This window comes from Salvelinus fontinalis, chromosome 14 (assembly GCF_029448725.1).
Source record: "Salvelinus fontinalis isolate EN_2023a chromosome 14, ASM2944872v1, whole genome shotgun sequence".
Lineage (NCBI taxonomy): Eukaryota > Metazoa > Chordata > Actinopteri > Salmoniformes > Salmonidae > Salvelinus > Salvelinus fontinalis.
In genome coordinates, this window is record NC_074678.1 from 44,822,409 (window position 1) to 44,836,504 (window position 14,096).

The window sequence follows — 14,096 nt, forward strand, 5'->3', positions numbered from 1 at the left end:
ATTTGCAAAACGCTTTGCAACGGAATACGACAACCGGGGAGGGACTTTTTGGACAATTTGTCCAATAGAAACTCTCGTTGCAAAACGTTTTACTTTTGGGAGTAAATAGTTTCCGTTGTAAAATGTTTTGCAACAGGATCGGACTAATTAATACACCCCTGATTTATTGCACAGTGCTAGATAGATGGTAAGGAAATACATTTTAAATCTCACCTACTAGTTCTATGAATAAGAGATGTACATTTAGCTAGATTATTACTATTTTATTATTAGTTCCTCTTATGTAGTTGCTTCATGGTCAGGTTCTCTACATTTTACCATTGCTATATGCTATCTAGCTAATGCTAGCTTGCTAATCAGGATAATTATTTATATAGCTAGTTTATGCAAGCAGCTAATGCATATTAGCTACTAAGCTTTATTACAACATATATTTACATTTGAGTTATTTAGCAGACGCTATTATCCAGAGCAACCTACATGACCATATAACGGTTCGCTAACTAAGTAACCTAACGAACTAATAAGTGATTATGTTAGAAGAATATGATTACAAGCTAATTTGACATGCAGCTAGCTAGAATTATGTCTCTTGCGTGTGTTATACCTGCAAAGTGTAGCCCAAGGAAGCCACGCAAGGGACGGATTAAACATACATTTCTCTGATTGGACAAGGACAGAAAACACATGCTCAATCAGTGGACAAGTGTATGGTTGAATGATGGAGGTGGCCTATGTTTGTGAGTGGGAGAAGAGACCCAAGAGCAACCACTGCCCATCCATCCCACTGGTGTGTGCCTGGTCCTGCAGGAACCTAGTTGCCTTTACCACAGACCTAAAAAATGAAGAAGATGAGAAAGGTACACAGCTATGCTTTTGGTACTGATCTTCTGACAGTTTTGATGTTATTGTGCAGAGCAAATCAAACAAATCCCATTGCCCGTATCAGTTTTGATCCTATAAACACATATCATTTTGCATATGTAATTCAACGCCTAGTGACTTGATTAGCAGAACATGCACTGCAGCAATTTGCTTTATTTCAGAAGTCAGTCATATGGTCCACATCATTGACACAGAGCACCCATGGGATGTGTACTCCATTTACTCTGGACATGCCGAGGTCATATCCTGTCTGGAGTGGGACCAATCAGGTGGGTCAACATAGTAGTAACACCAAATCCACCCTTAAAAGAATAATCCACTCAAACTATATATATATATATTTATATATTATAAATTAGTCCACTGTTGATACGGTCCCAAAATGTTTGAATACAGCAATCAAGTTTTCAAGATATAGGTCTTTCAAAAAGCTAATTGTAATCATAATCATGATGATGTGGCAAGTTATTGAAAAGTAGTTTGAGTGAATTATTCCTTTAAAGGTGCAACTGCCCAATCAGTCCAGATAGACTAATGTGGAATGCCAGGAAGTGTCCCTGGTGTATTGAGTTTAAAGGTTGCGCGTGTGTGTGCGCGCGCACACGCACGATTGCATCCGTTCATGTGTCTTTGTGTGTTCCAGGTTCCAGGTTGCTGTCTGCTGATGGAGACGGGCAGATCAAGTGCTGGGCGATGGCAGATCACCTGGTGAACAGCTGGGAGACTTCACTAGGGAGTGCTGTGGACGGAGACCCCATCGTAGCTCTGTCTTGGCTGCATAATGGAGTCAAGCTGGCTCTGCATGTGGAGATGGTAATGGACCAGCTTATTCTCATATTCACAGTGTCTACCAGCTCTTCTCAACTGTCTATGTGGACCTTATGATTTATTACTTTGTCAGTATTTTATAGACAAGTTTAAGAGCATTGGGCCAGTAACTGAAAGGTTGCTAGATCGAATCCCCGAGCTGACAAGGTAAAAATCTGTCGTTCTGCCCCTAAACAAGGCAGTTAACACACTGTTCCTAGGCCGTCATTGTAAATAAGAATTTGTTCTTAACTGACTTGCCTAGTTAAATAAAGGTTTAATAAAATAAAATAAAAACCTTTACACTGTAGAAATTGGCAGATTTGGACACTGATAAGCGGCTAAATTGGAACGCAGTGGCTGTACAGTAACATGCTATACATGATGTCAGAGCTCAGGGTGTCCGCTTCACAGCTCTGTATGGGTTTTGACTGACAGCCGTTCTGAACATGAGCACTGCGCTTGACAAGTTGCCCCCATTCCTCGCGCTAATTGGGCAACTTTTGCAAATGTTTTATTGTCTGAGTGAGGGAAGCTGTAAATTACGAGGACTCAATGTATTTTGAGAGATGATACGTTGAGGATTATAATAAACCTCATACAAGCAGGCCAAACACTCGTGAGTCCAAATGTCCACTTCACATTTCCATATCATAAAACCTATGTAATACACAGTGTCAACGTTTAGGAACACTATGTTTGATGTACAGTTACAAGATGACATGGCTTTACACCCTATGTTGTCCTGAACAGAATGAGCCTATGTTTGTTGTATTTTGAAGAAGATTTGCCGCGGACTACACACCAGAATGCACTTATGACTCCATTCTATGCGCACCAAAATTACGATCTGCTTCTCTGAATTGCCGTATGAAGCCTAACACTGTAAAATCGTATTTTATAATTTAGCTAGTCATGTTGACAATAGAGCAAACTTTCAAATTATGCCCACCTGACCCAGATTGCGATTTATAATGGACCGTTTTTGGATTGCGTAAGCAACAACAGTAATTGCGTAAAGGCGGGAATGCAGGGCTGGGTTCACATCAAAACAACTTAAAGTGTGCTTGCGCTAGTTTCTCAACGGCACAGCTAGGAGATAAAAAAATGCACCTTATAGTTGAAGACTCTTCTTTGAGTCATAAAAGTGCATTAAAATGACTTAGGAACTGTGCACACTTTGGAGAGGTGTGTGGCCACTTGGAAACACCAGTTAGACCTTTCACTCAAACCCTTGAATTTTTTTTTGCCTTATGTTGCACTTACTCCAAATTTTTCCAAGAATATTATTCTTATTATGTTACTGAATGTATCCAGAGTATTTTCAGATTTCGTTATCAACCAATGCTCCAAAAAGTACAGTAAATGTAAAATCCATGTAAAATCAACAGTGTAATGTTTGGATTCAGTCTTGTGTCAGGTGAACTGTTGTGTCCTCACCTTTAGTCTAATACTTTTCCCATAATCTCTTAATTGTTCCCTTTTTAATTTCTACAATGGTTATGCATATGCTTTCCATATTTCTTCTGTAAGAAACATTTAAATGTAGTCTTGTATAGGCTAATTCTCATGAGTGTAAGGGGTTAAAGCTCTTGAGATCTGCCAATACTGTATCTGCCACTATTTGACAGGGGTGCTGTAAAATGGCTGTGAAGCACTGCATATAACAAGCATATACAGACATATCTGCATATCTGTAGTTTGCCACTTAGTTTGTTGAAATGTGCTACTACCCACTCTCTCTCTACCTCTCCTCCAACCTTCCCCCACCCCAGTCGGGCTCCACCAACTTCGGGGAGAAGTTTTCACGGGTCAAGTTCTCGCCGTCTCTCACGCTGTTCGGGGGTAAGCCCATGGAAGGCTGGCTGGCAGTGACGGTGAGCGGCCTGGTCACGGTGTCCTTGCTGAAGCCCAACGGACAGCTGCTGACAGCCAGCGAGAGCCTGTGTCGCCTGAGGGGCCGTGTTGCCCTGGCCGACATCGCATTCACCGGCGGGGGCAACATCGTGGTGGCGGCAACGGACGGCAGTAGCTCCTCACCTGTGCAGTTCTACAAGGTATTAGCTAGCAATGATACTACAACATAATTTTTTATCATTACTGGCTAACACCAGAAGTGCTAGCCAGTCTTCGTGTCTCTGATAAGTCTGGCAAGCGACACTGTACAAATGCTAATGCATTTTCTTTTCTTGTGAAGAAGGTTTACTCCAATGTAATGTATCAAGTAGTACTATTATTGCAATGCCATTATCGTGATCCTAACTCAAGGTGTGCGTGAGCGTGGTCAACGAGAAGTGTCGCATCGACACGGAGCTGCTGCCGTCGCTCTTTATGCGCTGCACCACAGACCCGGTCAGGAGGGACAAGTACCCGGCCGTCACACACCTCAAGTTCCTCACCAGGGAGAACTCAGAGCAGGTGAGAGACACACACTGTGAACACGTTGTCAAGTGTCCTTTATTGGGAGTTCTTTCCAGCTTTATCACTTACCAGTACAACATAAACTCAGCAAAAAAAGAAACCTCCCTTTTTCAGGACCCTGTCTTTCAAACATAATTCGTAAAAATCCAAATAACTTCACAGATCTTCATTGTAAAGGGTTTTAACACTGTTTCCCATGCTTGTTCAATGAACCATAAACAATTAATGAGCATGCACCTGTGGAACGGTCGTTAAGACACTAACAGCTTACAGACAGTAGGCAATTAAGGTCACAGTTATGAAAACTTAGGACACTAAAGAGATCTTTCTACTGACTCTGAAAAACACCAAAAGAAAGATGCCCAGGGTTCCTGCTCAGTTGCGTGAACGTGCCTTAGGCATGCTGCAAGGAGGCATGAGGACTACAGATGTGGCCAGGGCAATAAATTGCAATTCCGTACTGTGAGACGCCTAAGACAGCGCTACAGGGAGACAGGACGGACAGCTGATCGTCCTCGCAGTGGCAGACCACGTGTAACAACACCTGCACAGGATCGATACATTCAAACATCACACCTGCGGGACAGGTACAGGATGGCAACAACAACTGCCCATGTTACACCAGGAACGCACAATCCCTCGATCAGTGCTTAGACTGTCCGCAATAGGCTGAGAGAGGCTGGACTGAGGGCTTGTAGGCCTGTTGTAAGGCAGGTTGTCACCAGACATCACCGGCAACAACGTCGCCTATGGGCACAAACCCACCGTTGCTAGACCAGACAGGACTGGCAAAAAGTGCTATTCACTGACGAGTCGCGGTTTTGTCTCACCAGGGGTGATGGTCGGATTCGCGTTTATCGTCGAAGGAATGAGGGTTACACCGAGGCCTGTACTCTGGAGCAGGATCGATTTGGAGGTGGAGGGTCCGTCATGGTCTAGGGCGGTGTGTCAGCATCATCAGACTGAGCTTGTTGTCATTGCAGGCAATCTCAATGCTGTGCGTTTCAGGGAAGACATCCTCCTCCCTCATATGGTACCCTTCCTGCAGGCTTCCTGACATGACCCTCCAGCATGACAATGCCACCAGCCATACTGCTCGTTCTGTGCGTGGTTTCCTGCTAGACAGGAATGTCAGTTTTCTGCCATGGCCAGCGAAGAGCCCGGATCTCAATCCCATTGAGCACGTCTGGGACCTGTTGGATCGGAGGGTGAGGGCTAGGGCCATTCCTACCAGAAATGTCCGGGAACTTGCAGGTGCCTTGGTGGAAGAGTGGGGTAACATCTCACAGCAAGAACTGGCAAATCTGGTGCAGTCCATGAGGAGGAGATGCACTGCAATACTTAATGCAGCTGGTGGCCACACCAGATACTGTTACTTTAGATTTTTATCCCCCCCCCCCCCTTTGTTCAGGGACACACTTTTCCATTTCTGTTAGTCACATGTCTGTGGAACTTGTTCAGTTCATGTCTCTGTTGTTGAATCCTGTTATGTTAATACGAATATTTACACATGTTAAGTTTGCTGAAAATAAACGCAGTTGACAGTGAGAAGACGTTTCTTTTTTTTCTGAGTTTATGTATTCAAACAGTGTAGAGCCTACATGTAATTATGCCTGGCACAGTTACCGTATAACCGCGTGATGGACGGTTATGGATGAAGACCGGCATGATAATATAATAACAGTCATAAACGTAAAAATAAAACGCTGACTGAAGACAGGACAGCTGGACATTCGTGCGGTTGAGTCCGTTTCTGCAGTAACATGGACTCTACAACGTGATGGAACTTTGTTGCTCCTTGCTGAAACAAGCCAGGTGTTGTAGCTAATGAGTCTTTGGTTGGCTAGACAATGCCCCCCTCCCTGCAGCAGCATCACATGCAGTCAGGAGGAGGAAATGTGCGTCTTTTAATGTATTATCATTTTTCTTGCTATTCGAACCGTTATTACGGTGACCGCAGTCATTTGGCTGACCAATAACCAACATCCAAAAATCCAATACCGTCACAGCCCTACTTTTGATGGATGATACAAAGACCTGTTAAATTGCAGGGAGTGTTAACCAGTTGACTGAGGTGTGTGTGTGTGTGACTATGATATTAATACTCCTTTAGGTGCTGTTGTGTGCCTCCAGTCAGACGGGCAGCATCGTAGAGTGCTGGTCACTGCGAAAAGAAGGCCTCCCTGTTAATAACATATTCCAGCATCGCTCACCAGTAGGTAAGGAGGAGAACAACAAAAACCAGGAAGAACTCTTCATGGAAAATATAAGTATAACTATAGGGGGTATCTCAATAGTTTAAAGTTGGTTCCAATCGTCCACTTTCTTTAAAGAACTGAACAGTTGACAGTCAATTATCTTTAGGAACCCTCCATTGTGTTTTCAGATCAATTCAGTTTAAGGAAGGGAGACCAGTTAATGATTCCACAATTGAGGTGCCCCCATAAAGCCACACAGACACAACCCTTACTCACCCTTTCTCCTCTCCACCCCCACAGTGGGTGAGAAACAGCCGATGATCTTGAAATGGCGCATCCTCTCTGCCACCAATGACCTGGACCGCGTGTCGGCCGTTGCTCTGCCCAAGCTGCCCATCTCCATCTCCAACCCTGACTTAAAGGTGGCGTCGGACACAAAGTTCTGCCCAGGCCTTGGTAAGTGCCCAATAACCCATCATCGACCCTCCATATCTACTCTTGATTACTTCAGGTGGCAGCATACACCTTTCCTTTCCGTACACCTTTCCTTTTGATTTGCAGTACTATTAAACCCACCAAAGAAGAAGTCATTCTATGCTCAAGAAACATGTTTGGGAAGTGGAAGCTACATTGAATGTGTCCCACACAACATAGTTGTATCAAGACAGATTGATGTATAATGGCAGAGAAAGTGTGTAATGTTATACACTCACTGTTGCCCCTGTCTGTGTGTACTGCTGGTGTCAATGTCCACCTTTGGAGATCAATAAAGTGAATTACATTTGATGAGATTCTGTATGGTGGTCCCTCCCAGGCCTGGCACTAGCCTTCCACGATGGCAGCATCCAGATCCTCCACCGGCTGTCCCTCCACACTATGGGCGTGTTCTACGGCTCCTCCTCGGGCTCCTCCCAGCGGCCCGGGGACGAGCCGGCCATCAAGCGGCAGCGTGCCGGCGGCCACACCGTCCACTTCAAGGCCCTGCAGTTCTCCTGGACCTCGCTTGCCCTGGCCGGAGTGGACAACCACGGCAAGGTGAGAGACGGTGGCACAAGTTAGCTAGTTGGAGCACATCAACCCCACGTCAATGCGTTCAGATCCGTAGACTATGCAGTGACCTTAAAATGTCCCACACAGTACCGTATCACCCTTTTATCTCGGTAGATGATAGTATAGCTTAGATGGCTCACGTTTTTGAAAAAAGGCAAAATATTCTATTTTTACCTTCAATGTCCCTTGAATGTCAACCAGCCATTGGGGTTAACGCTTACAGCAGTGTGTGGTCTAAAGGCAAAATAAAAACTCAAATAACTTTATCCTCTCTAGCAACAATAAGCTATCCCTAATTCTGGTTATCATCCCAGGCGAGCCCCCAGATATGAACAGCAACAAAAAAAACTGCGGCCAAATTTTAGATCTCTGCTTTGGCTCTTTTCTCCCTCAGCTGCACATGATCCGTGTGTCTCCCTCCATGGGCCAGATGTTGGACATGAACACACTGCTGCGCCACCTGCTGTTCCTACTGGAGTACTGCATGGTGACGGGCTACGACTGGTGGGATGTGCTGCTCCACGTGCAGCCGGGCATGGTCCATAACCTGGTGGAGAAGCTTCATGAAGAGTACATGAGACAGAACCAAGCCCTGCAGCAGGTAGGTGGACCAGGGTCGTGTTCAGTAGGGCACACCGTAGTGAAATGTTATGCAACGGGAAATTGAAATATACACTATATATACAAAATTATGTGGACACTCCTTCAAATTAGTCGATTTGGCTATTTCAGCCACACCCGTTGCTGACAGGTGTATACAATCGAGCACACGGCCATGCAATCTCCAGAGACTAACATTGGCAATAGAATGGCCTTACTGAAGAGCTCAGTGACTTTCAACGTGACACTGTCATAGGATGCCACCTTAACAACAAGTCAGTTCGTCAAATTTCTGCCCTGCTAGAGCTGCCCCGGTCAACTGTAAGTGCTGTTGTTGTGAAGTGGAAATATCTAGGAGCAACAGCAGCTCAGCCGCGAAGTGGTAGGCCACACAAGCTCACAGAACGGGACCGCTGAGTGATGTAAATCATAGCGAGTAAAACTCCTCTGTCCTCAGTTGCAACACTACAAACTGCCTCTGGAAGCAACTTCAGCACGAGAACTGTTCATCGGGAGCTTCATGAAATGGGTTTCCATGGGCTAGCAGCCGCACACAAGTCTAAGAACACCATGCGCAATGCCAAGCGTTGGCTGGAGTGGTGTAAAGCTCAACGCCATTGGACTCTGGAGCAGTGGAAACCCGTTCTCTGGAGTTATGAATCACGCTTCACCATCTGGCAGTCTGACTTACAAATCTGGGTTTGGCGGATGCCAGAAGAACGCTACCTGCCCGAATGCATAGTGCCACCTGTAAAGTTTGGTGGAGATTGGTGGAGAAGCAATAATGATCTGGGGCTGTTTTTCATGGTTCGGGGGAAATCTTAACGCTACGGCATACAATTACATTATTTCTGTGCTTCCAACTTTGTTGCAACAGTTTGGGGAAGGCCATTTCCTGTTACAGCATGACAATACCCCCATGTACAAAGTGAGGTCCATAAAGAAATGGTTTTTCGAGATCAGTGTGGAAGAACTTGACTGGCCTGCACAGAGCCCTGACCTCAACCCCGAGACAGGCCTAATCGCCAAACATCAGTGCCTGACCTCACTAATACCTTTGTGGCTGAATGGAACATCTAGTGGAAAGCCTTCCTAGAACAGTGGAGCCTGTATTAGCAGCAAAGGGAGGACCAACTCCATATTAATGCCCATGAGTTTGGAATGAGATGTTTGACGAGCACACACTGTCCACATACTTTTGGCTATGTAGTGTATGTTCGTATCGGACAAATTTGGGTGTTAGTAGACATTTCAAAACACAACCCAGGGATCCTCACTGCAGGGCGTTAGGTTTGACAAACTGAAATGTGTGACAATGAAGGGATGGAATTGTTTGTTTGTTTTTATAATATACTGTGTGTGTGTGTGTGTGTGTGGTAGGTGCTCTCGACACGCATCGTCGCAGTGAAGGCCTCTCTCTGTAAGCTGTCGGTGGCTACGGCGGCGCGAGCCTGCGACTTCCACGCCAAGCTCCTCCTTATCGCCATTAGCGCCACCCTCAAGTCCCTGCTGAGGCCCCACGTCCTCAACACGCCAGACAAGAGCCCCGGGGATAGGCTGGCAGAGATATGCGCCAAAAATACTGACACTGGTGGGAGGACTAGCATCACTACCATTATACCTGTATAATCAATGAATAGACGTATCCTACTTCGGACACCAATTTCACTTAAAGGTGCAATATGCAGGTTGCATATTTTATATATATATAAATATATTGCATTATATTGCATTTCCTGGTTGCTAAATTCGAATATTTCACCTAATTTCAACCAATGCATAGTGTAGAGAATCATTGTACCATCTAAACCGCTGTGAAATATCTTTTCAATAACCCAATATATTGTATTTTTAGCTGTTTGAAGCTGGTGTACAAAAACTTAAGAATGGGAAGCATATAGAAATAGCACACATAGAACATATCTGCCGCGTCATTTCTATGTGAATTTGTTCTAGTCGCCCAAAAAGTTACATAATGCAGCTTTAATGTGAGGCTGGAACTCTTTTCAGTTTGTAACTGAGCTTGAGTTGTACATAGTGACCTGTTGTTATTGTTGACCAGACCGATTCTGTAGCCATAAGGCTGTGTTGCTGGCCCTCCTATCTGCTAGCTAGTACCTACAATTATGGGCCGTTTTATTTCAAGACATCAGTGATTCTGGTTGCGATTGACCTTCCCCCTCTCCGTAGATATCGATAAGGTGATGATCAACCTGAAGACAGAGGAGTTTGTGCTGGACGGCCCCCCGCTCCAGTCTCTGCAGCAGCTCATCCAATGGGTGGGAGACTTTGTGCTCTACCTGATGGCTAACCTACCCAATCAGGTGGGTCTCCAGTGCAACACCATTTGTGTGTGGATTTACTCCTACATTTCCATTAACTCGAGCTATAGGCCTTTTCACAACGTGCTGAAAAATTGTGCAATGCTCCAGAACCCCATGCTTACCACATTTGATATTAATGATATGATGTTGCATTGAAAGAATGTAGAGTTGGTGCCAGTATAGAGTGTGTGTCTGTGCTGTCTGTCTCTATCCGCCTGTCTGTATTAACTCGTGTCCTCTCTCAGGGCTCCATCGTGCGTCCCGGCTTTGGGTTCCTGCGCGACGGCTCGTCCCTGGGCATGCTACGTGAAATGATGGTGATGATCCGGATCTGGGGCCTGCTGAAGCCTGGCTGCCTGCCCATCTACACGGCCACCTCGGACAACCAGGACAGCATGTCGCTCCTCTTCCGCCTGCTCACCAAGCTCTGGCTCTGCTGTAAGGATGGGGCGAACATGTGTAGCTGACTAGGTGGATGCATGGGGTGTACACTACCGGTCAAAAGTTTTAGAACACCTACTCATTCAAGGGTTTTTCCCGCGATGTGGCTTTCGAAAACATATGGCTCTTCTCTTTCATCAGCCAGAAAGAATCCTTCAAATAAAAAAGATACACTTACTGTAGCAGTTTTGCACAGATCCATACAGACATGGGTGCCTGCAACCGACAAAACTAGACTTCCCGAGTTATGCTTGCACACGGGTGTTTGGAGCAGCTAGGTGGCTAATTAGCTCAGGTGCTCGCCTCTTGTCTTCCGTAAGCAAGCGCTATAATATGGAGATATGGCCGTGTGGGAACCCTAACACTATCAAGGTGTGTATCAATTTAACCTTTTAGTTTTATTTTTTTAAATAAAATTTCTGATATGAAAGGTAAGGTCCTTATGCTTCCAAAACCGTACCGCAAGCGACGCGTTAATGTTCAGATTGAGCGTCTGGGCTCTTATCAAAACTCCTCCCTACAGAAGACTCCTTCGTCCATGATCAAGGGCTACAATGAACATTGATTCTGGAAAATGAATGTTCAGTTTCTGTTGTACGCGGCATTGCGGTACCACATAGCACTAGTAGGATTTTAGCCACAGACTGTAATACTAGCCATCTAGTCTGCGTTTTATAAAAGTGCAATGAGCATAAAATACAATTATATCAGGAATTGGCAACTCATTCTTGTTCTGAGAAATAAGGTAGGCCACTTGATTTCAACATGTGAACAAAGTGGACAGGCTAACATGCTGTTCAAACAGTTGGAGACAGACAGAAGGCTGTGTTCATAACAATTCAACTGTTCTGTCTTGTTAGCTAGCAAATAGATCCAAGTTGGCTAGACTTGAAATATACAGATTAGCTGGCTACTCACTAGCACGTGGGCTTGTGCTTGAGAGCTTGTTTATGAGGTCTGTGTTCATTTTCTGTAATGCCTGCTACAAGAAGTTGGTCATTATTAGTGAATGTGCATTATGAATGATTGTGGTTACATTTGTAAACAAAAGGGACAGACATGAAAACCAGATTAGTGATTAGTGTAAAAATGATCAAATAATGTCATTATTAGTGGGTCTTATGGTTGTCGAAGGCTTATATTTAGCCTAGGTGTCATTTCACAAGCCCTGAATTAATTTGATTATTGCTGACTGTTTAAAATGCGGTGTATTTTATTTCTAAATTGGACAACTAGCTTATTTAGAGAACATAAAATAAAATAAAAATTGTTGATTTTTAGGCCATATTGCCCCGCCCTAGTAGTCCTCCAGGAACTGGGTTGGAGAGCCCTGCCCAATATCCAAAAGTATTTGGACAAATTCACATGTGTATTAAAGTTGTCAAAAGTAGCACGCAATGACTACATCAAGCTTGTGACTACAAATTTGTTGGATGCATTTGCAGTTTTTTTTGTTTCCGATTTATTTTGTGCCCAATAGACGGGTAAATAATGTCATTTTCTTGTATTTTTTGTAACTTTTATTGTGTGTGTATATATATATAAAATAACCGAATAAAATCGGTTTCTAAACAACATTAATGTGGATTACAGATAATCATGAATGAATTGTGAATAATGATGAGTGAGAAAGTTATAAATATCATACCTACCACCCCAAAAAATGATAACCTCCCGTTATTGGTAATGGTGAGATGTTAGCATGTCTTGATATGATTGTTGTGCCTCTAACTTTCTCACTCATCATCATTTTTCACTCACTCGTCACAAGCTTGATGTAGTCATTGCGTGCTAGGAATATGGGACCAAATACTACTCACTACTTTAATACAGTAAGTAAATTAGACCCAATACTTGTGGTTCCCTAAAATAGGGGGACTATGTACAAAAAGTGCTGTAATTTCTAAAATGGTTCACACGGTATAGATAACAATGCCCTCAAATGAAAGCTAACCTTCTGCACATTAACCTCATAGTCATTGTATAATTTCAAATCCAAAGTGCTGGAGTACAGAGCCCAAACTAAACGTGTTTCTGTCCAAATACTTTTGGAGCTCACTGTATGTGTGCCTGGCCTTCACCCATGTATGTCTCCAGCTCGGGACGAGGGCCACCCCCAGGAGCCTGATGAGCCGCTGATAGACGAGTGCTGCCTGCTGCCCAGCCAGCTGCTGGTGCCCAGCATGGACTGGCTGCCCGTCAACGACGGCATCATCTGCAAGCTGCAGGGCAAGCAACCTCTGCGGCTGCAGTTTGGCAAGCCCTACAGCCTTCCGGGTCTCAACTCCACCGCCCAGGTGGAGATCTTCTCTAGGTGAGACCCACAGGAGCAGGCTAGCTGGCATTTAGAAAAGGGTTTTTTAGGGTACCTGGTAGACTTTTTAGGGTTACAATTGGGGATAGTGCTCAAGTGACCAAGGCAGTAGCACTGTACTATGTTGAGGCAAAAATTCAAAACACAGTTGTCATTGGATCACTATTTGGGGTCAAAGGTCAGGTGAAGTTGAAAAAGTAACAGCCCATTTGCTAAAATGTGTGTTTCCAGGAGCCCAGGGGCCCAGAGGATGGATAATCTACGTTGTCTCCACATGGGAGTCTGCCCCACAGAGGAGAGCAAAGCCTGCACCCGGTCAGACATCACTTACTCTTTCACCCACTCCCTAGCACTTGCATCTTTCCCTTATTTCTACCTTAACATTACATCATAACATCAGCATATCCCTCTACATGTAACTTTACACTTTTAAGAACCTTTTTGTTGGTCCAAAGCAAGCAACAATTTGAAGATTGTCTTTTCCCGACCCTGCTTTTTAAATATTTATTCACTCTCTCTCCCTATTTCTCTCTCTTTCTTCCTCTCTCTCCATCGCAGATGTGGCTGTGTGACCATGCTCCGCTCGCCCAACAAGACCAACGCAATGAAGCAGTGGGAGCAACGCTGGATCAAGAACTGCCTGTGCGGAGGCCTCTGGAGAAGGGTTCCCTCCACACTGTCCTGAGATCAGTCAACGGACAACTATTGACTCTGACAAGCCCATGGCCACCGCAAACCCTGACTCTAGATCAGCCTTTGGAGTTTGGACAGTAGATTGCACAGCGCTGCTGCCTCCTAGCAGATATCACGAAGGACAGATTCCATATCCAGTATGATGAAGTATTGGATATCAATGCAGTTGTATTGCACATATCGCCATTTGGAAAGGCTGTGATCATGCCATCATTGTTTCCTACCTGTAAGTAGGAACCACGTTTTTCATGTCCCTTTTTATATTCAAACGCGTGTCAAGAAAATAAAGCTTCTTGAGGACCTTACGGGTGAGAGGTGTGACTTTTTACTTTGAATCCTATTTGGATGCTTTTGTTCATATTT

At 44.5% G+C, this 14,096-nt stretch overlaps 1 protein-coding gene across 3 annotated transcripts; it reads left to right on the plus strand.

Annotated features, from left to right (window-relative positions):
- The first annotated feature begins 3 nt into the window (after positions 1-3).
- LOC129810961 (mediator of RNA polymerase II transcription subunit 16-like) lies at positions 4-14,038 on the plus strand. 3 transcript variants are annotated; one of them, XM_055861997.1, is made up of 16 exons: positions 4-187; positions 681-860; positions 1,050-1,154; positions 1,529-1,698; positions 3,468-3,749; positions 3,961-4,110; positions 6,227-6,332; positions 6,612-6,767; positions 7,126-7,346; positions 7,756-7,962; positions 9,342-9,552; positions 10,152-10,285; positions 10,531-10,723; positions 12,824-13,040; positions 13,272-13,355; positions 13,599-14,038. In XM_055861997.1, exons 2-16 carry the CDS (start codon positions 719-721, stop codon positions 13,723-13,725), a joined length of 2,505 nt encoding a protein of 834 aa, XP_055717972.1. In that variant the 5' UTR covers positions 4-187; positions 681-718; the 3' UTR covers positions 13,726-14,038. The 3 variants fall into 3 exon arrangements, with proteins under 3 accessions (XP_055717972.1, XP_055717971.1, XP_055717970.1); XM_055861996.1 differs by having other exon boundaries at positions 7-187; positions 676-860; positions 1,047-1,154; XM_055861995.1 differs by having other exon boundaries at positions 7-187; positions 1,047-1,154.
- The last annotated feature ends 58 nt before the right edge of the window (positions 14,039-14,096 follow it).

Excerpts from the sequence above, each read along its gene's own strand:
- LOC129810961 (XM_055861996.1), top strand. The coding sequence starts at position 719 with ATGATGGAGGTGGCCTATGTTTGTGAGTGGGAGAAGAGACCCAAGAGC. Across the intron at positions 9,553-10,151 it reads CGCCAAAAATACTGACACTG|ATATCGATAAGGTGATGATC; the intron begins GTGGGAGGACTA and ends CCCTCTCCGTAG. Across the intron at positions 10,724-12,823 it reads CACCAAGCTCTGGCTCTGCT|CTCGGGACGAGGGCCACCCC; the intron begins GTAAGGATGGGG and ends GTATGTCTCCAG.